Below are 27,153 nucleotides of genomic sequence, written 5' to 3' on the forward strand. Positions count from 1 at the left end.
GGAACAGAGCCAGGTGTGGTGACACACGCCTTTAATCCCAGCACTAGCTAACCATAGAGGTCTGGAGGTCTGTACAGATAGACAGGAAGTGATAGAGCTGGGCAGAAAGAGGAAGTGATGTAGCTGGGCAGAGAGAGGAAGTAAGATGGCAGGGTACAGAAAGGTATATAGGTGCTGTATACAGGAAGTAGCTCTCTCTTGGGCTGAGGATTTCCTACTGGTAAGAACTTGTGGCTGGCTTGTTCTATTCCTCTGATCTTTCAGCTTTCACCCCAATATCTGGCTCCGTGGTTTTTTTTTTTTTAATTAATAAGACCATTTAGCAATTCGTGTTACACTATCAATTACTCATGAGGGTAAAATATGGAAATTCTCAGATAGACAACAAAAACCACCACCACATCAACAAAAAAAATCTCTTCCATGAGCCCTGTCTCAGGAACGTTCTAGAGCAGTGATTCTCAACCTGGGGGTCTAGACCCCCACATGGGTCACATATCAGATATTTACATTATGATCCATAACAGTAACAAAATTACAGTTAGGGAGTAGCAATGAAAATAATGTTATGGTTGGGGGGGGTCACCACAACATGAGGAACTGTATTAAAGGGTCGCAGTGTTAGGAAGGTTGAGACCCACTGGTCTAGACAATAGCTTCCATGTAAAATCGTGAAAAAAAAAAAGGAAGAAAACAGTGTGCACAGACCATGTTTAAGCCTGGAATGTAATGATGAAGTTCTGGCCGGGAGGCGAGCTGTGTTGAAGACGTAGAAGAGCCAGAGCAGGAAGAAAGGAGGAAGATTCCTGACGTGTGTCTCCAGGTGGATGTGAGCCGGGGGAGTTTGTACTGGAAGGATGCTGGGAATAGTAAGACCAGTGAGCCACAGGCACAGCGAAGACCAGGCAAATGAGAAAGCCGTGTGGCTACTAACTTCAGAGAAAACAAAACTTAGGAAGACGGCTTCTGTGCCACATCGCTCGTCTGTGACTAACAGTTCCGATGGTGGCACAGGTCTGCACTGGATGGCAGTGAACCCAAAACCTGCAAGGCTAATTTGTCAGGGTAAGAGGGCTAAACTGTTAGCTTCTGTAAAACAGGAAGCCAGTGGATACTGTCCACAACAAGCGAGTGTGAGCAGTGTAAATTAAAAAATAGAAAGTCAGGATTGCACAGCGAGGGTTTTCCTCTGCGGAGGAGGAGAGCTAGGGAGGAAGGGAGTGAGGAGGACTGTAGTTTTTCATCTAGATTTCTCAGGATCATACTTGATATTTTTAAAGATTTATTTTTATCTTATGTCTGTGTATGTTTGCTTATATGTCTGTATATGCACCATGTACATGCAGTGCCTACTGAGACCAAAAGAGGGTGTGTCTGATCCCCTGGAACCGGAGTTACAGACAATTGTGAGCTGCCATGTGTGAGGGTAGATTTTTCTGTCCTGCCAGCCAGCTCCCAAATAACCACATGGAGACATTTTATTAATTATGAAAGCTCAGCTGATAGCTTAGGCTTGTCCCGCTAGCTCTTATAACTTAATTTAACCCATTTCTATTAATTTACTTTCTGCCTCATGGCCTTATTACCTCACCTGGGTGGTGCCCATCCTGCTCAGTCTGCGTCCTTTGGCATGTCCTCTCTTCCTTCTAGCATCCTGTGTGCCTAAAATCCTGCCTAGCTATTGGCCATTTAGTTTTTTATTAAACCAATCAGAATGATATATCTTCACAGTGTACAAAAAAGATTATTCCACAGCACACGTGGGTGCTGTGAATTGAACTTAGGTCCTCTGTACACACTGCCAGTGCTCTTAACTGCTGAGCCATCTCTCCAGCCCCAGTATTTGTCTTTTTAAACTATAAACATATATTACTGCCATAAAAATAAAAAGGAAATAGGTGTTTTTTAAACCATCACTTTAAAAATTAATTTGGCTAGTCATAACATTTATAGCATTCCAGTCGTACAGCTCATTTTGAGTCAAGCTTTGGAACATTTCCGTGTTTTCAGAATACTGTCTTGTGAGTTTTCATGTCTGATTACAAACAGGGAAAGAGAAATATAGCTGTGAGTACACCCTGTGGGACAGCGTGAGTCACCTTTTCAAGTGAGACCCTCCTCTTAGTGTTTCAAATTTCTAGCAGTCTTTGTCATTAAGAAGCAACTGTCAAGTTTTTGTTTAACCATTGACTGCCTTCAGAACACCAGTCTTTAAACAGAAGCTGTACTATGTTGTATCTATCCTGCGTTTCTTCTTTTTAAGCCCAACCACAGCACACAAAGGTTTATCAACTATAAAGCTATGACACAGAGATATTTAACTATCGTGTTGCCAGACGAGCACTTCAGTACTATCAAATTATTTGAGGCTAACTTGGCAGGCTTATCCTGTTCATTTGTGTTGGCCTCCAATGGTCTTTTCTTTGGTACCAATGCATTCTTTTTAACTACCACATTGCGTTTTGCACCTGGGTCTATGACTATGAGTTCTACATTCGCTTCCTTTTAAAATTAAGAAGTTTGGGGCTGGAGAGGTGGTTCTGTGATTAAGATGGCTGCTCTTACAGAGGACCCGAGAGGACCCACATGGCAGCTCACAACTGTTGTAACTCCAGTTCTCAGGCTATCTGACGCCACCTTCTGGCATCCTCTGGCACTGCATGTACGTGGTGCACATACATACATGCAGGCATACACTCGTACACGTAAAATTAAAATAAATCTTTTAAGTGGAAGATTGTCATCCTTTAAGTGCCAGTGTTCTGTGATCCTTCACGGTGTCTGATGGCTGCTGCCCAATGCCAGTTGTGAGGCCACTCTTGGAGCTGATGGGTTTGGAATGGATGCAGACTCCTAGAGATTTGCTGTCTTTGATGACTAGAGACCCCATCCAAAGGGAGGCAGGTCCATAGGAGCACACCAGGTCGTAGAGCTCAAATGTGCATTCTTTTTCTTTCTTTTCATGCTTGACATGTCCCTTGTGTGCCAGGGAAAGGCAGAGGAAGCCACTGTCCTGCTGCGGTCCCCTGCTCTAACCGTACCATTTGGCCTCCCTCCTGCCTCGGGTCCCCCACTCAGCCCTTTAGCCACTCCAAGGATCCTGCTGTTGTGTTTGGGGAGGGGGGTGTCTTGTTTTCTTCTCTCTTCTTGAACCAGTCTCCCTCCCTCACCCTGCTTCTCTAGCCATGGGCAGAACCAGAGACCTTGGTACAGAGAGGCATTCAGTTTCATAAAGCCAGTGCATCTTCAAAGAAATTAGGAAGCCAGGTGATAATGGAAAGCAGATGTATTTACACTTTGGCCCAAACAGAGACAGAAAGATGCCTACCTTTCTCTCTCTCTTTTCTGTAGGAGCGTTAAAATTTCATGGAAAAAAAAAAAAAACCCAGAAATATGCATATGTTAATGAGTCGTCAAAGCTGTGAAATCTCCCCCAGGAAGGCAAGCTCCACTCTGGCTGGTACCAGCGCTTCACTTCCTTCTCCCAAGGCTGAATTCCTGGGAGCTGGGATTTATTTCTTTGAGGACCATTGTTTTAATAGTCCAGTCGCCCAGGGGAGGAGCAAGGGTGTCTCTCTTTAGAATATCTTCTCCTGTCAGACTACCAGCTTTATAACCTTAATTTTGTGCTCGCATTCTCCACCAGACAAATCCTGACCTCCCGTTTAGAACAACTTCTCCCCGCATCTCAGCCTAACAGGAAGTGGAGGAGATTATTTCCAGGGAGGTGGGAGAGGGGCGCTTCTGGGAGACCAGGCAACATGAAACTTACAGGTGCCGCTGGTGAAACTCGGCAGAAAGTTTCGTGGCTTTGCTGTCTCGGCTTCTGAAGAGAAGACTCAACAGGACCTGCTTTAAAAAAGAAAACAAACAAACCCCAGACTCCTCTGGGATGATAAAGGCTCCCGAAAATACAATCTGAGGGTTCTTGTGAACCCCCCAATTAGAAGCCAACTTTACGTATGTTACCACCATTCAACACTGTGAAGCCAAGAGGCTCATGTGCTGATATTAAAACCACTGGATAAGTGTTTGAAAATGAATCTGGGCAAAAACCAAGGACATCAGCAATTTTTTTTTTTTTTAAATTAAGGATAAAAATAACCCTTGGGAATTATTTCCGATCACAAAGGCAGGTTGTGAGGAGCACTTTTCCTGGGTCTGGACACGGGGCAGCAGGATGGCCTGTGTCTGGGGCTGAGGCCTCAGAGCGGGCCTGCCTGGCAGTCTTGTGCTCTGATTCTCCAGGGGTGCCATTTGCCATGGGTGAGGGAATTTAAAATCCCTGAAGGTGGACATGACCTTGTGGAAAATGGAGAGCGATGCAGATGCTGCTGGTAGGGGTACATGTGGAGTCTCCGTGGCAGAGATACAAATAAAGACGTTAAAACCACGTCATAGCAATGGACGGAAAATAAAGCCTGGTGAGCACCACCAGACAACCCCCCCACCCAGACAAAACAAAACAAAGCACACATCTCTGAAAAGTCAGCCCCCCTCTTTGGCACCCCAGGTTTCTTCCTCCTCCCCCCTCGCCTTTCTCTTCTTCTCCCTCCTCCCTCACCCCCTCCTTTTCCTCTTCCTCCTCTTCCTTCCCCTCCTCCTCTCCCTCCCCTCCTTCTCTCCCCCTCCCTCCTCCTCTCCCTTCTCCTCTTCGAAGCACCTGTCACATTCTAATGTTCTTTATGATTCATGTTTGAGGTGTTTGTTGACGCCGGTCACTCCTCTTGCTTAGAGAACACAGAAGGCCCCAGGAACAGCGCCACTATCCATTGTACGATATCATGTTTTTCTGTCTACTTCAGTGGTCAGCGTCATCAAGGCCACCCTTGGGATGGCTGCATAGCCTGTGGCCTGAGTAGCATTCTGCCACAAACAGGTGATCGGGAAGAGGGTGGGAGGGCAGACAGGCTGCTTTTTACTAGTCGCGAATCCGTAAGTCACATCACATTTTTCTGTAACCTTACCCTGTCTGTTGATGGAGAAACACATCCACATTTCATTCTTTCCCCCTCGCCTGTCAGTGGAAGTGAGTTAATTAAAAAGCAAGTGAGCCTATGGGCTGATCACCAGGAAGGCGCAGGGAGAGTGGGGCTGCTCAGGTGATTCAACTCGGAGAACCTGGTGAAGAAGGACAACGTGTAGACAGTGGAGAAACACTTGCCTCAGCATTGCTGAAAGCGCAAAGGAGCTGTTTGATGAAGGTGTTCCAGAATGTCACGGGCGATGACAGTGATAGGTGGTGACGTGAGAGATCCTGTTTGACAGACGGTCTGCGGGTGGCCTTTGCTGACCTTGAGATGGTACTTATCTCAGGGCTCACGGTCTTGTCTCCGTTCTTCATCTAACCATGTGCCTCCCTCGCTCTTCCTTCACGTTTCTCTGGTTCCCTCTGGTTCATGGTTGCCTGGTATTAGAAAAATAGAGGTACAAACAGGAATATTGGCACTCCTCCATGTCTCCAGTAATGACAGTGGGCTTGCTGTCTAACCCAGTGACAATTCTGGCCATGAGCTGGGATAGTTTATTAATAATCTAATATCAGTGATTTGGGAGTGGTTTATTTTAAGTTATTTATTTTTATGTATGTGGGTTTTGCCTGCATGTATGTCTGTGCATCACATGCAGGCAGTACTTGAGGAGGCCAGAAGAGGGCGCTGTGCTCCCTGGAACTGAAGTTACAGATCGTTGTAAGCTACCAAGTGGGTGCTGGGAACTGAACCCAAGCCCTCCGAAAGAGCGGCTTAACCACAGAGCCACCTCTCCAGCCCCAAAAGGATTTTTGTAGCAGTGTGATTTAGTATCAAGTAGAATGATTTAACAGATGTTGTCAAGTTCTGCACAGATAAATACTGAGGCACAAATCTTAGTTAAAAGATTTACTGATGTGCTTGCCTAATGTGAGCTATGAAATTTCTTTTCCCTCCTTTGAAGATATATATATATATATATATATATATATATATATATATATATATATATATATATATATATATATATCTGTCCTGGAATTCCCCATGTAGACCAAGCTGACCTCCAACTCACAAAGATCCACTGTCTCTGCCTCCTGAGTGCTGGGTTTAAAGATGTGTACCATCATGCCTGGCTTCCTTTAAAGAATTTTGAAGCAAGTGAAAAAGAGCTTTTACATACCCCACTCAGCAAAACCAAGACAAGATGACTTCAAGTGACAAAATTCCAAAGCTACAACTTGATTTAAAAACCTACCCTGGCTTTCGTTATGATTATGGTGCATTGCTAGAGCATGCCTTTAACCAAACAGGAGAACTACAAGTAAATATGCAAATATATGCAAATATATGCATTGGATGCACCTGGTCTGGAATCAGCTGGAGGAAAAGATGGGCTTTATGAGGATACAGAACTGAAAAAGGGCTTCGAGGACCTGACTTCAGGATGTTACTTCCATGTGTGTGAAACACTGTCTTTCTCCTACAAGCACACACATGGGAGTGTGCACACACAGCCACACCCACACACATACACACTCCTCCTTAGTAATTACCGTGAAAATGTCAGGACTGGTGCACAGAGGATGAGACTTGTGGAGCAGAGCCACATTTGTCCCAGACAATAGCATCCTGCATCAGGCAGGTGAAGCCAGATGATGTTTGCTGGAGCCCAACCTGCCTCCCAAGCAACGCTTGATGGTGGGCATGGGAGCAATGTTCCTTCCATCCTGGGCTTCAAGCCACCTCTCAGAAGTCCTCCAGCTGTCACCTTAGTCAGGACTGTAGTAGTGTCTACATTTTGGGAAGAAAAATCATCCCAGCTTCCAGCTGTTCACACGTTTTCTGCAGCAGATGGTATTGAGACTTTGATTATCACGTCAGAATTTCAGCTCATCTCTTGGTACTCCTGTCAAATCCACATCATTTCATATTAAAAACTTTTCATGCCAGGTGTGGTGGTGCACACCTTTCATCCCAGTGCTTGGGAGGCAGAGGCACGTGGATCCCTGGGAGTTTCTGGCCAGTCTGGTCTACAGAGGGAATTCTAGGACAGCCAAGGCTACATAGTAAGAGCCTGTGTCCAACAAAACAAAACAAAACAAAAACAACATTTTTAAATATATAAGCAAGCAAACACCTTTTCATATTCAGCTCACATAGTCTCTATTGTAAATTTATTTCCTAAAAGCCACAAACTATTAATCCTTTATGCTAATTATGTGGGTAGCATCATTTTCACAGCATACTGGGTACATTCTTAAATCTGTACCTTCAATCTATAGTTTCTGATCATGAAACTAATACAGAAGATGTTGTAAAGATTTTTTTGCTCCCAACATGTCTTCTCTAAAAGGTGGTGGAGGCTCGAGAAGAGAGCCCCGTTGTTTGACTTAAATGCTATGATCTTATGTTGCTTTTGAGAGGTCCAGGTGACTGGGTGAAATAAAACCCAGTCAAAAAGAGCAATTATCAACGAGACCACTTGATAGGCAAGAAACAGTAATCGCTAGAGATGTGGTTCTCAACCTTCCTCATGTTGCGACCCTTTAATACAGTTCCTCGTGTTGTGGTGACCCCCAACCATGACATTATTTCATTGCTACTCCATAGCTATAATTTTGCTACTGTTATGAGTCGTGATGTAAAAGTCTGGTGTGCAGGATATTTGACATTTGACCCCAAGGGGGTCGCGACCCACAGTTGAGAACCTCCGCACTAGACCTTCCGGTGTTGATGATTTAGGAATTCTGAGGACAAATCAAGCATTTCTAGCTATAATATTTTTCAGGCATTAGAAGGTTAAGATGTATGAAACCATCTTGTTTTCACATTTGTGAGAGTTGGGTCTGCCTGAAAGGTGCAGGAAGAGGAGATCAGCGAATCAATAATTGCTGAATGGCAAGGATTTAATTAGTCATATGATCCAAGGCTTCCAGCTAGTGAGAAATTGAAAACAGCTAACCAATCAGGATAGATGAGCATCAGGGTAGAGAAACAGAGCAGTGGGGAACTTGTAGTGGAAATTCTATAAACTTGGAAATCCAGGGCTTGAAAATGCTCTTTTTTCCCACGTGATGAGCAATATGTACTCATTACACAAGGGTCAGAGAAATCAGAGAAACAGGAGAGCATTAGAAATGTCTGTGTTCCTCTAGGAGAGACGATAGATATTAATCACGTCCTTGGTACACATCCTTGAAAATGCTGTCCCGAGTGGTTTCCTGTCACCTTGACATGTGAAGAGTCACCTGAGAAGAGGGAACTTCAACTGATAACATACCCCCATGAGACTGGCCTGTAGGCAGTTCTGTGGTGTGTCCTCTTGATTAAGGGTGAATGTGGGGTGGTCCAGCCCACGGCCAGCAGTGTTCCCCTGGACAAGTGGTCCTGGGTTTTGTAATGAGATAGACAGAACAAGCCGGTGGGGGTGAGGGGAGGAGGGGACAAGCCAGTAAGCCACATTCCTCCATGGTCTCTGCTTCAGTTCCTGCTGGAGTTACTGCCCTGAGTTCCCTCAGATGGATGGACTGTGACCGGAGGGATAAGCCGAAAGAAACCCTTCTCCCCTCAAGTTGTTTTGTTACAGCCGCAGAAGCAGACTGAGACACCTGTCCCATGTGTGGCTGTTTTATACATGTGTCTGACCCCATGAACTGGCCAACACTCTACACAGTTGTCTGTAGGTGAGTATCCTCGATGATGGACTGTGATAGGGATCTGTAAGCCAAATAAACTCCTCCACAAGTCGGGTCTTGATATCTTTATCATAGCAACAAAAAGAAGTGACTGAACAGAGCCCGAAGCAGAAGGCTGAGTGGTGCTGGAGTTAGCAAGGGGCTTTCTTGAGTTTGGTCTGTAGAACCCACGTGGAAAAAGAAAAGTCACAGTTCACACTCTTGTGATCTCAGCACTGAAAAGGCAGAGACAGGGTGGCCCCCAGGTCACAAACCCAGCCACCCTAGCTTAATTGGTGGGTTCCAGGTCAATGACAGACACTGTCTCAAAAAACAAGATTGAAAGCTCCTGAGGAATAATACTAGACACACACTAGGTACACACACACACATACACACACATACACACACACACAACACACACACACATACACACCACACACACACATACACACCACACACACACCACACACACATACACACACACCACACACACACCACACACACACATACACACCACACACACATACACACACATCACACCACACACACACATACCCACACACACCACACACACACACTCCACCACACCACACACACCACACACACCACACACACACACCACACACACACCACACACACACCACACACACACACACACACACACACACACACACACACACACACAGGTCCTCAGTAAAGGCAAGGAAGTCATCCTAGGTGCCAGGATTCTATTCTGTCTTTCTACCCGAGTGTCAGGTTTGGCTCTGGGCAACTTTTAAGGAACCCTGTATGGAGATGGCTGCCTGTGTTGTGGATGGAAAATGTAGAAGGTTATTCTGGGGAAATCATTAGATGAGTGTTTTGTGGGAGACTGATTGAAATTCTGTTAAGGAGGTAGTTTATAATCCACAGAATTGTGCTGATACAGATAAGAGGATAATTTGGTCTATAAACATGGGCATCAGGCCAGTCAGCCAGCTTGTGTAACTCACTCAGCACAGCAGTGACCTTGAGAACGTCCCCAAGTGTGTCATGGCTCTGGAAGTTGAGGTAAAGGATGCCAGAAAGGGAAAAAACCTCAAAACCAAAACCAAAACCAAAAAACAACTCTACGTTCCCTTAAAATGTTTCAAACGTTCGTCTTCTTAAGAAGCTCCCTCTGGGACCTTACACCACCACTCTTGGATGCAGAGTGACACACACAGGTATCCGAATTATTTTCTATTTATGGGTTGCATTTCAATTCTTTCACTGTTGGTCTCAGTTAATTTAATTAAGATTTTAAATTAGTTTTCACAGGATTAAATTAATCTTTTAAGAATGATTCCATTTTAATTTTTATTTTTAAATCTAAGGAAGAGTCCCAACAAAGTGACCCATTGAGTGTGGTCCCCGAGATGTGTTAGAATGAGTGCTAACATCAGCCGGGACTTTTTTTGCCTTTACTTTTAGATGCTTGGTTTTCTCCCTGGCATCCTCCTTGAGACAGGGTTCTGTGGCTTGAAGAGAATCTGGTCTCCTTGATTTGGGGTTTCCTTTGCGATTCCTTTCCTCTCTTACATCCATGGGTAGCATCCAGTACATCAGCCGGCTACACTGATTCCACCATCGGTGATAACTGAAGTCTGGCCGCTTGTCAGTATGCCCTTGACTATCATCACGTTTCACCTGGACCAGTGGTCCAAACTGCCATCATCTCTTGCCTGGCGCTATCATTATTACAGTAGCTGCCTAACTGGTCTGTTGGGTCCCCGGTTGCCTCCCCATTCTCCACCTCATATCCAGTCATCTTTCATCATCCTAAACCAAATGACATCGGACCGCAGTCGAAGGATAAGCACATGGTGCTTACTAGGTGACAGTCACAACTGCAGCTATCCAGGTAAAGACTGAGTAAGCCTCACCCCACGAGGCTGAGAGAAGAAGTCTTTCAGATCCTGGACTTTGTGACGTTTTCATATACACAATGAGATGTCTTGGGTTTGGACCCAAGTCAACACAAGATTCATTTATATGTTGTGTGCAGTGTATCTCTTCAGGCAGACCCTTATGTGGTCAGTTTTTACAGGGTATCTGCCTTTCGACTGAGAACCCTGACGTGAGGGCTGATGGGCTTTTTCACCTGCCGTAGTTGTGTTGGGTCTCAACAAATTGAGTCTCCAATAAATTTCGGAGCATTTCAGAGTTGGGGTGTCGGGGGCTAGGCATATTCCACCAGTATCAACTTACTCAAAACTCCTAAGGATGGGAATGGAAAATTGCTATCCCTATTTTATATTTTAGGTTATGAGCCTAGCCTTTAGCGGCTTAGCCATCTCTCTGGCCCACTCTCCTTCTTTTAAACAGAAGAGAGAAATAGGTAAGCAGAGCTGGTACCTAAGTTTGTCTGTGGTGACGAGGCTTGGAAGGGGGCAGAATTAGGGCAGTCCGAGTCCATTCCCTTAGACGACTGGTCAACTCTGCCTGGATGCCGTCATCCCCGACCCTTGATGTAGTTAACGTCTCTCACTTTTTATTGGCTGGGCCTCTCCTCAAAGGATGCCCTGCCAACCCTTCCAATCTAACTGCACCCTCCCCATCCTGCCCCCTGCTAACCCTCCTCTCACTGTCCATCTCCTCCCTGGGATATAAGCTCCATGAAAAGACACTCAGCAAAGTGCAGAGTATATTTGTGGCACAAATGAATGAGTGTTGAGACTCTTGTAACTAAAAACAAAATAATGTATTTTTTTTTTAAAAAAAAAAGTAATAAATTATCCCCGTAGTTGCAGATTTGAGTTTATGTTTCAGAGAAAAGTTGATGTTTCTTGTCACATAAATCCTGGCTAATGTACAACTCTGAGTATCTTTCTGACTAGTAATATGTTCACAATCTGTTTCCTTCTAAATCTTTAATATTTTACTCACAATCTGATGAGTTTTGGCAACTCCATGTGTGGTGAATAATCTTGTTTGTCAACTTAATACCCCTCGGAAGCTTCAGTTGGGGGATTGCTTCCATCAGAGTGACCCGTGGGCACATCTGTGTGGCATTTCTTCATTGATGTAAGAGGGCCCAGTGCCCAGTGCGTCTCTGTGCAGGTATACCTGGGTTCTATCAAAAAGCTAACTGAGCAAGCCCGAAAGTTCCTCTGGGCTCTTTGCTTCTGTTTCTGCCTTGGTTTCCCTCAACAATGGACCTGAGAGCCAAATAAACCTTTTCCTTCCCTAAGTGGCTTTTGGTTGGTATTTTGTCACTCCGACAGAGAAGCCAACCGGAGCAATGCCCATCCATGTGACAAATCCTCCCACTATCCTACAAAACTTCCCGTGACTCCTCATAGGTCCTCACCCTCCACAGGCAACCCCTAGACACTGGTCTGGAGGCTTGCAAACGGAGTCACACAACCACGTGAGTGTCCTTTGTGTCCCGACTCTTCTGCTCTAGAAAACATCTTTTGGATCAGACTCTGTTCTTGCATGAAAGGGGGTTGATTTTCTTCTTTGGTGTTTTTTGTTTCTCTCCCAGATGAAACCGAGGGCTTTTATGTGCTGGTAAGGCACTACCACTGAGCTATACCCTCAGTGTGCCTGCCCTCCCTTTTCCCCTCCCGCTCCCCTTTGTAAAGGTGTGGAGACAGGCCTTGCTCTACCGCCCAGGCAGGCCTGGACAGTGTGGTGCTTCAGTTTCATCCTCCCGAGTAGCTCTTCCGTTCCGCCCCGTTCTGTGGATAAATGCCTATTAGATTCAGGACACCTGTGTTCAAGGGTCGCAACCTGGGCCAAGGTAGGATCATCCCGGCTCGCCTCCTGAGGTTGGATTCCTGAGGATGAGCACAGCCTGCTCACTGGCTTTTCTGTTTGCCGCTCAGATGGTCACGAGGTTTCCTTGTCAACAGGGAAGGGAGGGCAAGTGTGGTGACGGACAGGAAGTTGTGGAGAGTTAACACCGAGCCAGCAGCGATGAGGAGGGACTGTCTTACGCTCTCCAGCCATACAGGCCAAAGCCATTGTTGCATTTTCTAGAAGCGCAGGTGGCCATGTGAAGCAGCAGTTCAAGGGCCTCCTGGCCGAGTCTGCCCGGCCCCTGGCCTCACAGCTGTATTTAGTTGTCTCCTCTTGCACTTCAAGATGCCAGCATTGTCTCAGCCCTCTGGAGGATGCGCCAGGACACCAAGGCTCATCTTTCAACTTGTGGGGCTGATTCATCGGGAAAACCAGAGATTGTGAGGTCATGTGTTAGGATTCTGGCAGTGAGAGACAGATGAGAAACAGTCGATTGACTCAAACAGTTGGAGTCCATTTGGAAACTCCCAGTCTCTCAGGATAAAACATGTAATCCTATTTAGAAATTCCTGGTATGGCCACAGATGGGAGCTTGGTTCTTTTGATCAAGCCCATTAATTGAAAAGTACATAATCCAAAGATAACTTACCAGTAAGGTATTATAGCACATTCTCATTTTATTAATTTTTCCAATGTGAATCATAATTATACACTCAATACAACAATTTTACATATTTCCATTGGCTGCTAGAACACACTGGAAATCTCTGTGACCATGGTGGCAGTTCTCTGCAGGGTGACCTTCCTTGAAATGACTTGCTGGCTGTAGCTGATGGCTGTACTGTGGACTTGTCACTGTGTTAGGCCCTATGGAAGTCAGGTATCAGCGGGGCCAGGGAATCCAGTAAGCGTTGCATGTCTCCTCACAATCAGGGAGAAATTCACCGTGTGTTTCTCTCCATAGGCTCATGCCAAAATCTGGCATCTCTACAATACCTCTTTCCGCCCCTCTCAGGGAGGCCAGGTGTCTATTGCCTTAAGTTCCCACTGGATCAGTCCTCGAAGAATGACTGACCATAACATCCGAGAATGCCAGAAGTCTCTCGACTTTGTGCTAGGCTGGTTTGCCAAACCCATATTTATCGACGGGGACTACCCAGAGAGCATGAAGAGCAACCTCTCCTCTCTTCTGCCCGAGTTCACCGAATCTGAGAAGAAGTTCATCAGAGGCACCGCTGACTTTTTCGCTCTTTCCTTTGGACCAACTCTGAGTTTTCAACTGTTGGACCCTCACATGAAGTTCCGACAATTGGAATCGCCCAGCCTGAGGCAGCTCCTGTCTTGGATAGATCTGGAATATAACCACCCTCCAATATTTATTGTGGAAAACGGTTGGTTTGTCTCAGGGACCACCAAAAGAGATGATGCCAAGTACATGTATTACCTCAAGAAGTTCATAATGGAAACCTTAAAAGGTGCGCTTTCAAGTAAAATTCCTGTTTCCTGCCAAAATTCAGCTTCCCCCATACACATCACACACACATACCACACCACACACAGAGCACATACACAAACACATCACACACACACACCACACATATCATACACACACACCACACACAATACATCACACACACACACCACACATATCACACACACAAACACACCACACATACATCACAAACATACCACACACATACCCACCACACATTATAGACACACGACACACACAAACCACACAATACAGCACACACACATACTATACATACACGCACCTTTAAAGACTATCTGCAAAATGTAGACATGATTTTTGTCACAGTGTAGATAATTTGAGCAGTAGCAAGAATGTATTTATGTATCACCTCTCTCATTTGGGCCCTTCAGAAACTTAATTTTCAAAGTCCCATAAAAGGAACTTTGATAATTTGTTGATAAAGGAACAAAACAGGGTTAATACTTGAAATTAGTTGACTCACAGTTTCTCATTTACATTTGTTAGATTATAAAATATAATATTACAAATCACAGGCTATCTAGCTCTCTAGATACATGTTTCTAGTTCATTTGTTTTAGCTGAATAAAACATTTTTTCTTTAATTTTTTATTTGAAATTTCCATACATTTATACAATGTATATTGATCATTTATAACCACCATTATCAACAATAAAATGCTTTTCAAAGCAAGAGGAATATTCATATGATCTGGATAAATTAGTAGGTTGAGGGTTAAAGATTGAGGAAGTGGGTCAGGTATAGCGTGTGTGCCTGGCACCCCAAGACCCTTGGTTCTATCCATCGTACAGAAATAAGAAAAATACACAAGTCACAATGTCCAGTGCCCAGGTTAGGGAGAACAAGACATCCTAGCACCTCTGGGAGTGAGAAACTGACTGCTACTGTGGAGGTGAAACTGTCTATGAAGACACTGATTGGTAGAGTTATCTAGATTTAATGAGAGCCATTTGTGAACAAGGAAAAAAGTTGTTTACCACACAAGAAGCATTAACCTGACTTGTTTCTTTCTTTTAATTTTTTTTTCGAGATTTTATTTATTTTTATTTTATGTGTGCGAATGTTTGCTTGCATGTGTGTATGTGCACCACAGGCATTCAATGCCCACAGAAGAAGGCATCAGACCCCCCTGGGACTGGAGTTACAGTTGTGAGCCACCGTGGGGGTGCTGGAAACCAAACTTGGGTCTTTTCAAAGAGCGGCCATTTCTCCAGCCCTTGTTTTGTTTCTTTTGGTGGAAAACCCTTCACACGCTCTTGAGTCACACAAAGCCCAGTGCAGGATGACACTGCTCTTGTCCTCTCTTCCCTCTGCAGCCATCAGGCTGGATGGGGTCAACGTCATTGGCTACACCGCGTGGTCTCTCATGGATGGTTTCGAGTGGCACAGGGGCTACAGCATCCGACGTGGACTCTTCTACGTCGACTTTCTGAGTCAGGACAAGGAGCTGTTGCCGAAGTCTTCGGCCTTGTTCTACCAAAAGCTGATAGAGAACAATGGCTTCCCTCCTTTACCTGAAAACCAAGCCCTAGAAGGGACGTTTCCCTGTGGCTTTGCTTGGGGAGTTGTTGACAACTACGTTCAAGTAAGTCAGCTGACAAAACCCACCGCAATATCAGTAAGCCTCTTGCCAGTGGGTAGCACATCCTCACCAGGCTCTTGCCATGGCACAGGGTCTGGACATTGAGCCAAAGAGGGTTTCCTAGTGAGCATGTGAAGCACACAGTCCTGAATGCTTCACTCTTCAAACATCTTTGTCTTGCACTTTCCATTAGGTCCAAAAATTTAAGGTCCATTGAGACAATACAAAGATAAGGCCTTTAGTGTTATGGTTGACATTTCTGTTTAAGAAGTCAAGTTTTTCTTTTTTTCTTCTTTTTTTTTTGTTTTTTTTGTTTTGTTTGTTTTTTGAGACAGGGTTTCTCTGTGTAATTTTGGTGCATGTCCTGGATCTCTCTCTGTAGACCAGGCTGGCCTCGAACTCACAGAGATCCGCCTGGCTCTGCCTCCCGAGTGCTGGGATTAAAGGCGTGTGCCACCTCCGCCCAGCCTAAGTTTTTCTTAAATAAGATACAGCATGGAAGTCCAGAGAACCTCAGGGAAGCTGCTGAGAATGAGGCTGGACATTTAGCAGATTCCTCTTCCCTGTAAATGTCCCACTCCAGGCTTGTAGAAAACACCTCAAGATAGCAAACCACTGCTTCAGTGGCTTATTGGTAGCACTGGATACTTCTAAATGACCACTTAGTATTTATTGAGTACCAACTGTGTAGCTAGTCCTCAAAACTGCCTTTAGTTTCTCCATTTTTAAAGGGACATATTTCTTAGGGTTTGACTGAATACTTTATGTAGGCAGTTACTGGTTGCCGATTGTGTACAAAACCTTGTGCAAGTTGCTGGGTCACCCTAGTGATCAAGACAAAAGTTCAGAGTCTGTAGTCAGATCTCCAGGTTTAGCATGTTGGATTCTTCTAGCCCAGTGGTCCTCAACCTTCCTGATGCTGCGACCCTTTAACACAGTTCCTCACGCTGTGGTGACCCCCAACCACAGAATTATTTTTGTTGCTACTTCGTAACTGTAACTTTGCTACTGCTATGAATTGTTATGGAAATATCTGTGTTTTCCAATGGTCTTATCTGTTTTCTTTTCTGTGAAAAGATCATTCGACCCCCAAAGGGATCACTACACACCGGTTGAGAACTGCTATGCTAGCCACTTCCTACAAGTTATATCTTCAGAAGAAACATTTGGAAGAATGCTTAGGCCCAAGGAGAGGCTTTCTTACTGAAATAGATTTTTACTTTCCTATAGGCATCGAAATTCTTTCTTTTGTTAGGAAGTACATAGTATATCCTTGATGCATTTCTGTCTCTGCTGCTGTACGTTGTTCTTTTGGCTTTTAGACTACGTAGCTCATTCTAGAGGTGATTTTGGACTTAAATCCCCTCTTCACCTTCAAAAGACAACCGGCCAATGTAAGATGGGCCGGGAGATGTAAGATGTGGCTCCACAGGGCTTCTCGTTAGGGTTTTGCTTTCCAGCTTGGTGCTATCAGCAGCTTGTAGTAGAGTTTTCCTGCCTGGCCCACAGTCAGGACAAATCTCTATCACCTGCCAGTCCCACAGCCTCTCAGACCCAACCAAGTAAACACAGAGACTTATATTGCTTACAAACTGTATGGCCGTGGCAGGCTTCTTGCTAACTGTTCTTACAGCTTAAATTAATCCATTTCTATAAGTCTATACCTTGCCACATGGCTCGTGGCTTACCAGAGTCTTCTCATGCTGTTTCTCATTGTGGCGGCTGGCAGTGTCTCTCTGACTCAGCCTTCCACTTCCCAGCTTTTTTCTCCTCCTTGTCCCGCCTATACTTCCTGCCTAGCCAATGGCCAATCAGTGTTTTATTGACCAATCAGCAACACATTTGCCATACAGAACATCCCACAGCAGCAGCTGGTTGAAGACTGAGGTGTGGGGACTGTTAGAAGAGGTCTTTAGGTCACAGAGGACATGTCCTAGAAAAGAATAGTGGGACCTCCACCACTTCCTCTTCCTTTCCCCCCATTTAACCAGGACATGAGCATCTGTCGTACTCTGTGCTCCTCACTGTGGGGTGCCAGCTCACCACAGGCCCCCAAACAATGAGGTCCATTGATTATGGACCAGATTGTCCCCAAACCCTTTTCTCACGTTATATTGTCCTTTGAGATCATCCACTCAGGGTGTCTGTCCCTCTGTAAGTTCAAGCCCCTCTGTGTCCTCTGTGAACCCAACATAAAGTCACTCCGAATGCTGCTGCAGTTGTGAACGTGCTGGAAGCTCCCTGGTGGGAGCAGGGCTCCAGCTAGCACTTGTTTCTCTCTGCCCACACTGCTGGCTTTCCACTATGGTGTCCATGCTCCTCTCAAGACAACTCCCTGGCTGACAGAGACAAGATGTTCTCTGTTCTCTCAGCACAAGCTGGGCGTCTTCTTGACAAATGGTGCCCAGCACTTTTACAGTGTTATATCAATGTCTCGAGAAGTGATTTCTTTTTAGCATATTTTTGTGAATTCTTTGAGAATTCTATACAGTGCATTTTGATCATATTTACCTCCTACTATACCCCTAACTTCTTCCAGATCCATCCATACCTCCCCAAATCCCCAAACGTCACACCCTCCCCCCTCTTTACAGAGGCATTGACCTCGATTTATACCCGTGTGATCCTAGTGAAGGGCCATCCACTGGAACGTGATTACACCCTTAGAGAAAGTGGATTCTCCCTCCCCTAGACACCATCATCTACCCATCACTTCTCAGGAGTTTTTAATTTTATGCTAAGATGTTGACTGGCTGGATTCTGTGAAGACAGCACAGTGGCTGTGAGTTCATGAGTGCATCGCTGTCATGGCTGGAAGATGCTAGGTACCTCTGATCCTCCCCAAACTCTGCTCTTGCAAGCTTTCTACCCGTCACAGATGGTCCGTGAGTTGTGAGTTTCTGCATTAACCGCTGCCCACTGCACCAAGAAACTTTGAGAAGTGATTTTTTTTTAAAGATTTATTTATTTATTATATATACAGTGTTCTACCTGCAGGCCAGAAGAGGGCACCAGATCTCATTACAGATGGTTGTGAGCCACCATGTGGGTGCTGGGAATTGAACTCAGGACCTCTGGAAGAGCAGACAGTGCTCTTAACCTCTGAGCCATCTCTCCAGCCAGAGAAGTGATTTTTTTAAACAACTGAAGTATCTCTTTTCCCTTCAAACTCAAGAATTGAGGCATACATTTCACCCAAATGACTTTAAAAATATCTCCCTAGCTACATACGACTTGATCGGCTGGAAGTTTGCTGCTGGGTGCATTTACAGGGCTGTCACTTTGCTTAGACCCAGGGACTCAGCTCACCGTGGCTTTGTTTGCTTATCGCCACTGACAGGTTACATACAACATGGAGCTTCTTTGCTGTATGCCCCTGTGAGGAGAAACTTCATCAGTAACAAATTAAATACATATTTTGTACCCATCCCTCCTCACAGATTTTTTTTTCACTTTTTAGTAAAACCTAAGTTAATAAATGACTGTAAGTTAGATGGACTTTTGCCTAAACACTCATTTCTAAGTGTCCCACATTTGGGAGAGCTGATCCCACCACCAGAAATCTTATCAGGGTCTTTCGTATTTGTTTTTAGTTAGACTGAATAGAAACTGTTATTCTGGGATGATTCTGGGAGAGAAGTTGTGAATATAGCCCATTCAGAACTGAATAAAAATAATCCAAGAGAGTTGTCTCAAGCTCTGAAGACTGAACAGCAAAAGAGCATGCAAGTGAATATTTTCTCTCTTGAAACTGAAACTGTGAAGCATTTGTGGGCATTCGGCGGTGGAAGGGGGCTTCTGACACATTCCCTCATTGTAGGAGAAGCGGGTGGGTGAGCCTTGGATCCAGTCTCCAGACAGGCAGTTATTGCTCTCCTTTATCCACCCAGTGCTGGCCCCGCCCTGCCCCTGGAGAACCGCATGCTGACATCTGACAGAGCCTCTGCCACAGATTCAAGTCTAGGGTTCATCCAAGCCCTGCTCTTATAGGCAGGTCAGATGAAGGCACCTGTCCTTGGAGAATTATTTCTGAGCAAACCCCAGCTTACGCTGGTTGCCAGGGCCGGGTGGGTTTTACCTTTCTGTGCAAGCCCCAAGATTTTATGATGCTGTTCTCACACTTGGCCTGCTTTTCCTAGAGACGATTTTCGATTTGGAGGCTAACATATCTCATGGCTGAGAGAAGTTATTGTTAATGTTGTTACAGAAAAGATAATTTAGAAAACTCAAAACCTAAAACTACCTAGAAATTACCCCTGTGGGTCGATGACAATACTGTTTCTTTGCATACTTTCTCTCGGACTTTTTAATCATCACCTTGTGTTATCTAAGTTTTTCAGTTGTCTCTCAAACCAACAAAAGGCAGTGGTTACACATATTCGGCACCCAGAGCAAGCCTCAATACAAGCACGGTTTAGTAATGCATGCCACTTCGTTTCTGACTTTAACCCACTCATAAGCAAATTTTCTTCTTTTTCTATTATTTTAAACAAATTTGTTTTTGTTGCTAAAAAGCAGTCTTAGGGCTGGAGAGATGGCTCAGTGGTTAAGAGCACTGGCTGCTCTTGCAGGGGGGGCCTGATTTGATTCCCAGAACCTACATTACCGCTTACAACAATCCACAACCAGTTCCAGGGGATCTGGTTTCCTCTTCTGGCCACTATGGGCACTGCATGCATGTGGTACACAGACACACGTGCAGGCAAACCCCCATACGTATAAAGCAAAAAATAAATACACCTTTAAAAACAAATAAAGAGCAGCCTTATATCATCAGTGGCTTCTTATAATAAAAGCAAAACATCCATGCTAGTTGCAGGGATACATACCTGTAATTGCCACATTCAAGAGGCTGAGGCAGGAGAGATCAGGCTGGGCTACATAAATTTTTTGTACGCCTTTAATCCCAGCACTCGGGAGGCAGAGCCAGGCGGATCTCTGTGAGTTCGAGGCCAGCCTGTGAGTTTTCCTGTGAGTTCCAGAAAAGGCACAAAGCTACATGGAGAAACCCTGTCTTGAAAAACCAATAAATAAATAAATAAATAAATAAATAAATAAATAAATAAATAATAAAAAAATAAAAAAAATTCTCTGCTTGTATTCCACAGACTTCTCGTGTATAGAAATCACTAGTGTCTGTTATCTGAAGAGACAAAATTCAGACTTAAAAACCTATCTTAATATAAGGGTTTGAATTGGCAAGAACTATGGTAATACGCATATGCATTTAAAAAGGGAGGTGGGTTAATGTTTTCTTTCTCATAAACAACAGTTTAAGTGTTCAACTGGATGAAATCCTAACTGCATCTCTTGCTTGCTAACGTTGTTGAAATTATCACCTGAGCTTTTTGGGTCTGCCCAGGTAGCTAACAGTTGCTTGTCTCTTTGTAGGTGGACACCACTCTCTCCCAGTTTACCGACCCAAACATCTACCTGTGGGATGTGCACCACAGTAAGAGGCTTATTAAAGTGGACGGGGTTGTAGCCAAGAAGAGAAAACCCTACTGTGTTGATTTCTCCGCCATCCGACCTCAGATAGCCTTACTTCGAGAAATGCACGTCACCCACTTTCGCTTCTCCCTGGACTGGGCCCTGATCTTGCCTCTGGGTAACCAGACCCAAGTCAACCGCACAGTTCTGCACTTCTACCGCTGCGTCATCAGCGAGCTGGTGCACGCCAACGTCACCCCCGTGGTGGCCCTGTGGCAACCAGCGGCCCTGCACCAAGGCCTGCCGCATGCCCTGGCCAAACACGGGGCCTGGGAGAACCCGCACACCGCCCTGGCGTTTGCAGACTATGCGAATCTGTGCTTTAAAGAGCTGGGCCACTGGGTCAAGTTCTGGATCACCATAAACGAGCCCAACACACGGAACATGACCTACCGCGCCGGGCACCACCTCCTGAAAGCGCATGCCTTGGCTTGGCGCCTGTACGATGAGAAGTTTAGGGCCGCTCAGAAAGGCAAAATATCCATTGCCTTGCAGGCCGACTGGATAGAACCGGCCTGCCCTCTCTCCCAAAAGGACAAAGAAGTGGCCGAGAGAGTTTTGGAATTTGATATTGGCTGGCTGGCAGAGCCTATTTTCGGCTCCGGAGATTATCCACGTGTGATGAGAGACTGGCTGAACCAAAAAAACAATTTCCTCTTGCCTTATTTCACGGAAGACGAAGAAAAGCTAATCCAGGGTTCCTTTGACTTCCTGGCGGTGAGCCATTACACCACCATCCTTGTCGACTGGGAAAGGGAGGACCCGATAAAATACAACGATTACCTGGAGGTACAGGAGATGACTGACATCACGTGGCTCAACTCTCCCAGTCAGGTGGCCGTGGTGCCTTGGGGGCTGCGCAAAGTGCTCAGCTGGCTGAGGTTCAAGTACGGAGACCTCCCTATGTACGTGACAGCCAACGGCGTGGATGATGATCCCCACGTCGAGCAGGACGCACTGAGGATGTATTATGTTGAGAATTACGTGAACGAGGCCCTGAAAGGTGAGCTTTCTCTGCCCCTATTCCCAGAAATGCCATCAGAACGGGTGGTTCCTGATGGAGAGGGAAACACTACCCATCCTCAAGTAGAACTAAAGACAGCGTCTTCCCTGTGGTGAAACGGAGTCCTTAGCACTGCCCTGAGGTTAATCAAACCCTAGCCTCTTGTCTTGGGCCTCCGAGGACGCCACATCTGTTCGTCCTTCCTTCCTTCCTTCCTTCCTTCCTTCCTTCCTTCCTTCCTTCCTTCCTTCCTTCCTTCCTTCCTTCTTTTCTTTTTAGCTCTTCTTTTAAATTTTTTCTTTCCTAGTTTTTAAAATTAATTTTTTTGTGAGCACATAAAATAACGGAGTTCCTTATGAGATTTTTGTTCACAGGAGTGGTGTCATTGCAGAATGCCTTCATTCTTGTCACATTTAAACTTTTTAAATTGTTTATTTTTGTATGACTACTGTATTTATACATTTCTGTCCCCCACTTCCCCTTCTAACTCTTTCCGTATCCCCTACTCCCTCTCAAATTCTATAACTTCTTCTTTGTTATTGTTCACACACACACACACACACACACACACACACACACACGCATGCATGCGCACGCACATGCGCACACTACCAAGTCCATTTAATGTTGCTGGCATGTACATGTATTTAGGGCTGACCACTTGGAACTGGATTTGTCAGGAGGCTTCTTAGGGCAGGGGGAACCGATTCTTCCTCGGTAGCCATTGACTGCCTGTAGCTCTTCATCTAGGGGTGGGCTTTGTGAGACATCCCCATCCAAGCTGGGGCGTCAACTCGTGGTGTTATTGTGCAGGTCTTGTTTAGGCAGCCATGTTGTTGAGATTTCATGGGTACAGCTTTGCTGTCATGTTTAGAACAAATGATCGTGGGGTGCTCAGCCTCAATGAATACATCCACAGCACAATTCCCACACCTAAGGCTGTGGGAAAATCACAGAAGATTCTAAGGACCAGAGTACCAGGACACCTCATATGTGTGTGTATATTCTTCATGTGTGAGGAAACTGCTCTCCTTTGTTCCTTTCTCTCCATTACTTTCTTGTTCTCCCTGCTCCTCAATTTAGACCTCTTCCTCAGCACTCATAATCCTGTAACTGCTTCCATGTCCTCTCTGTGTGTGTACGAGCATGTCTGTGTGCGTGTCTGTGTGTGTGTGTGTGTGTGTGTGTGTGTGTGTGTGTGTGTATGTATCTGTGTCTGTCACGTATGAGCCATGAGAGAAAAATGGACAATGCTTGCCCAAGTCTCAGTTATTTTGCTTAACATACCGATCTCCCTGCATCCATTTTCCTGCAGACAACATCCTTTCGTTCCCCATGGTTGAACAGAATCCCACCACGTACATGTGCCACAATTCTTCTATCCTTCCATCTGTTGATAGATATGTCACACCTATTGTGTGACGTAGTGATGCAATGATGCATTAAAAATAAACTAACCATAGGTTTGATTGTGTAAAACTAACTCTGTAGTGTACTTCCATATTGTCTTGATATCTGCCTATTTGTTCTTGTGTGAAAACCTTTTCCAGTGAACTCTGATGAGTGTGAAGTTTTATTGAATCGTATTGAGGCTTTTCTTTATCCACCAAGGCTGTATAAAAAGGCTGAGTTGTGTATAAAATATTCAGTAAATTCTTCCCTACCCTTTGTTTTCCCTAGCCTACGTGTTGGACGGAATCAACCTCTGTGGCTACTTTGCTTATTCGCTTAATGATCGTTCAGCTCCGAAGTTTGGATTTTATCGATATGCGGCCAATCAGTTTGAGCCCAAACCATCTATGAGACATTATAGGAAAATTATCGACAACAATGGCTTCCTGGGTTCTGAAGCACAGGGGGGGTTTTGTCCAGAGGAATACACCATGTGCACCGAATGCAGCTTTTTCCACGCTCGGAAGTCTTTATTAGTCTTTGTTGCATTTCTGGTTTTTGCTTTTATTATTTCTCTCTCTCTTATTTTTTACTACTCCAGGAAAGGCAGGAGAAGTTATAAGTAGTGTGAACGTCTGCCTGGCTGTTTGCTTAATGTTGTGAAGCCACATTACACACATTTGGATTCTAGAAAACCTTTTTGTCACAGATGGGAGAGGTTTTGTGACAGGCATTGGTGACTATAAAGTATTGGTAAGGTAACTAGTACCTGAATTTGCTCTCTTTGGGGGCGATTATGCAACTGTACCCAGCACAGTTTCTACAGTACCCCTGTACAGAAGGCAGGAGACATGGTGGTTGTAACAGCGATAACTACCTGGACAGAGTTGGAAGAATAACATTAGGAACACAGATAAAAATGTGTCTGTGCCCATTTTCAAATTTCACATGCTTTTGGAAGTAACAATCTCTCAATTGCCAAGTTAATACCTAAGAGCTGTGACTTTCCCTGATTCATTTTCACAAGGCAACGATGAAATAATATATAGTAGAGATGGCCACGAGACCCTAGGCTAAAACAGTCCTTTTAAGAGCACTGTTTTTATCAAATGCTGCTAATATGAATATATTTAGAGAGCACCTTATGGAAATTTACATTTTTGTGAATGGTTTTGAAGTGTCCTCTAAACCACAGATCCTTGAGGGTCTTCTCTTACTGGTTCTCCTTTGAGAACCTGCACATTGGAGATCTTTTTTGATAATGTTCACAGAAAATCAAGATGAGTCATGAGCTGCCGGCCTCTTTGAAACTGACTGTGGAATGCAGAACATTGCAGCCGTTCTAGGGAAGAGAAGGGGGGATATTTTTTCTCTTCTTTTTTAATGAGCAACATGAGTGATTTGATTGAACATCCTTTTATCTTTGAGCAGACCTTGGAATGAATGAAGTGACCTTTCCCACATGAAGAAAGATGAACTCTCACTCAGCCTGTGAAGAATGACTTTGTTGCATTCTTCAGAATACGCTGTCAATGCTTTGACACAATAGTTTTCAAACTTCACAGTAGATCCAAGAGCAACCCGGTGTGAAGACACCGGACATCTGTCTTTGTGGTCGCTGAGAGCCACTCTGTGCTCTGAGCACCTGGGCATGAGCTTTGAATTAGTCCCGCTTGGAGCTTTGACACCGACCACACTACTGACATGTATTGAAAGGGCTAATTGGGTCTTCTCCTTCAACACCCTCTACCCTAAGTCTTACTGAGTCTCACGTGGGGACGTTTTCTTGCTACACCTGAGTGGTCTTAGAGATAAGCTGATTCCAGACAGGCAAGATAAGCCAGTCAGAGCAGCATAGCTACCCTGTTGACGCAGGGTCACAATGCATAACTCATTACCATGTCATACTTCATCTTGCGACGCGGTATGGTTTTCCTCATCAACAACCAGCTTTTGCTGTGATGTTCTTTATACAACTGGACTTGTTATTGAAATCAAATGCTGTAGAATCAATAGTTTATTTTATGTCTCTATTTTTCTTGATTACAGAGTAATATATATTAATTGTAAAAATTTAAAAGAGAAAAACTATATGTAAAGAAAATGATCATGTCTAATATAATACAGAGACACCACTGACAGTTCCCATGTGTTGTATTTTATGTAGTCAGATCATGTCATAAGTAGGTATACATTTTCTTTATTCATTTTTCTGTCATTAGTTTTTAAGAGTCAAAATTTAATAGTTATGGAAAATATTGTTAGAATAGCTCAAAACTATTTTGTTTGTTGGGCCAATTTCCCATTAATTAGTTCAATAATAAATATCATTTAAAAACAATTTTCTTGCTGCATCATTTACTCTATTCCTTGAGTATAAAGAAAAGTAATTCTGTTTCTTGATGAAGCGTTATAATCAATCTTTGTACATCTTTATATTCAGCCATAATCATGCACCTGTAGATTGCTAGTGGATTTTTTTTTTTTTCGAGACAGGGTTTCTCTGTGTAGTTTGTAGTTTTGGTGCTTGTCCTGGATCTCACTCTGTAGACCAGGCTGGCCTCGAACTCACAGACATCCACCTGGCTCTGCCTCCTGAGTGCTGGGATTAAAGGTGTGTGCTACCACCACCGGGCATGGATTTTTTTTTTAAATGAAATTCTTTGTCAGGCATGGTAGCTTGTGCTTATAATCTAGTACTTGAAAGGCTGAGACAGGAGGATAACTGGGAAGTGAAGGCTAGCCTGAGACTTTTTTTTTTAATGTAATAAAGTAAAAAGTATTAAGTTAGCTAAGGCACCCAAGAGGTGACCAGAGCAATAGGGATGTTCAGATGACCACAGGAGGTGAGATCCGAGAAAACAACACAGACAAAAAGCCAAAGAGGAGAAAAAGAGAATGGCCAAGTTCTTAGGAAGAGGAGAAAGGACACTTCAAAACCCTTCAGCCGAATGAGGGCATCATGGGAACGTTGTGTCCAGCAGAACTTCAGAGCATGCCAGCCACGGGCAGATGGAGGAGGTAAGGAGCCTCTCATTTCAGACCTGGGGACTTGGGGTGGGGGCAAGCAGAGACGGGCTAGGGAGCAGGGCTTTCTGGCCAGTGGGGCTGCCGTCCTTTTCTACTGTGATGACTGAGTACTTCAAACTAGACTACTCATAAACAATAGACATTCATTTAGCTCAAAGGTCTGCCAAGAAGCGCGATGTCAAGGTCCTGGCATCTGGCACAGGCCTCTTGCTGTACGACATGCTGACGAGGCTATCCAGACTCAAGGCTTGCCCCTAGTAACCTACTTCAACCTCCTACTGTCTCCAAAATCTCTCAAACAGGGCCATCAGCTGGACACCAAGTGTTCAAAGACAGGAGCCTATGGGAAGCTTTTCCGTTCAAACGATTACATTCTACCCATGGCTCCTATAGGCTTGTGGCCATCTTGTAGCACAAAATACATGCATCCAAAAGCTCTCTATTGTTCTTTTTTGTTTTTTGAGATTTTATTTATTTTTATGTGTATGAGTGTTTTGCCTGCGTATGTCTGTGCACCATGTGCATGCAGTGTCCATGAGGCCCAGAAGAGGGCGTCATATTTTCTGGAACTGAAGTTACACATGGTTACCAATCACCATGTGGGTGCTGGAAACTGAACCCGGATCCTCTGAAGATCAGCCAGTGCTCTTAACCACTGAGCCATCTCTCCAGCCCCTCATTATCTTTAATAGTCCCAACACTGAGCAAAAGTCCAAAGTCTTAGGCT

The 27,153-nt window shown here is 44.6% G+C and overlaps 1 protein-coding gene across 1 annotated transcript in view; it reads left to right on the top strand.

Moving 5' to 3' along the window:
- Kl (klotho) overlaps window positions 1-24,022 on the top strand; it is a 36,089-nt gene extending 12,067 nt beyond the window's left edge. The window contains exons 2-5 of the mRNA XM_059249830.1: window positions 13,380-13,890; window positions 15,246-15,514; window positions 20,903-22,004; window positions 23,685-24,022. Coding sequence (XP_059105813.1) covers window positions 13,380-13,890; window positions 15,246-15,514; window positions 20,903-22,004; window positions 23,685-24,022 — 2,220 coding nt within the window. The remainder of the gene's footprint in view (window positions 1-13,379; window positions 13,891-15,245; window positions 15,515-20,902; window positions 22,005-23,684) is intronic.
- Window positions 24,023-27,153: the final 3,131 nt, after the last annotated feature.

The sequence above is a fragment of the Peromyscus eremicus genome, chromosome 23, assembly GCF_949786415.1.
Source record: "Peromyscus eremicus chromosome 23, PerEre_H2_v1, whole genome shotgun sequence".
Taxonomy (NCBI): domain Eukaryota; kingdom Metazoa; phylum Chordata; class Mammalia; order Rodentia; family Cricetidae; genus Peromyscus; species Peromyscus eremicus.